This window comes from Symphodus melops, assembly GCF_947650265.1.
Source record: "Symphodus melops genome assembly, chromosome: 20".
Classification (NCBI taxonomy): Eukaryota; Metazoa; Chordata; class Actinopteri; order Labriformes; family Labridae; genus Symphodus; species Symphodus melops.
In genome coordinates this window covers 767,782-768,735 of record NC_136710.1, presented here as the reverse complement: position 1 = coordinate 768,735, position 954 = coordinate 767,782, and the positions used below count along the sequence as shown (strand labels likewise).

General features: G+C 39.0%; 1 protein-coding gene across 1 annotated transcript in view; it reads left to right on the top strand.

Annotated features, from left to right (window-relative positions):
* The first annotated feature begins 202 nt into the window (after positions 1–202).
* The window catches only part of ctc1 (CTS telomere maintenance complex component 1), a 12,990-nt gene continuing 12,238 nt past the window's right edge, over positions 203–954 (top strand). Inside the window, exon 1 of the mRNA XM_079371456.1 lies at positions 203–467. Within this exon, the coding sequence (XP_079227582.1) occupies positions 417–467 (51 nt within the window). The 5' untranslated portion in view covers positions 203–416. The remainder of the gene's footprint in view (positions 468–954) is intronic.

Below are 954 nucleotides of genomic sequence, written 5' to 3'. Positions count from 1 at the left end.
TGTGAAATAATGGAATTTAAAGAAAATAAATAAATGAATAATAAATGAAAGCCCTATATATTTATATATATATATATATATATATATATATATATATATATATATATATATATATATGTATAGCCAAAAAATATGTTTTAAAATAGTCACCACAATATATGATATATATTTATATTTATTAATAGATTTTGCGTTCTCTAATTTTTTAATTGTTTTTTTTCCACGAGTTGGCCCCCTTTAATCGTCTTGTAAGCGCCACTTCGCGTTGACCCTCTCCGGACACCGTAGTTCATCAGGAAGTTGGTTTTGAAGGTGTTTCGCGGGAGCGTCTTGTTTACAGTCCGGAGAGCTGAAGATCTGGGCTGGTTTAACTCTTCTAAACCTGGGTCAGATAATAAAGCAGCGGTATTCCGGACATGGACCCTCTTCAGCGGTTCCTTGACCGGATCAAACCCGGCGGGGAAGCCGTGAGTGACGTTACGTTTGTTACGTTTGCAGCGCTTTTCGCGAAGGTCCCTTTGAAAAAGAGTCACTTTATAATGTCAGGCTTTTTGTCTGGATCAGGGAGAAGAGTGCATAAAAACAAACACTGATCTAAACTCAGGAGGGGTTGGTGCTGAAATCGGCTCACATGTTAGCTCTAAAGTCTGCACGGTTTGAACGTAAATGAACTTTAATTATTAAAAAAATGTCGTATTGCTGTTACATGTTCCTGGTTTCTTGGTCTCTCTTATATTTAGCTGTTGATTTGTGGTTGTTGTTAGAGCTCTAGTAGACTCAGACTGTGTCCAGGTGAGACAGGCAGACTCAGAGAGCGTGTGTAGTGTCACCCACCTGGGGGGAAAATCACAACATTGAGGGTTCGTGTTGTGCTGCGTTCAGGTGCTGTTGGAAACATCGGGAAAACAGTTTCCAAGTTAGAAAATGCTCATGAACACCTGCTAACATCAGAAC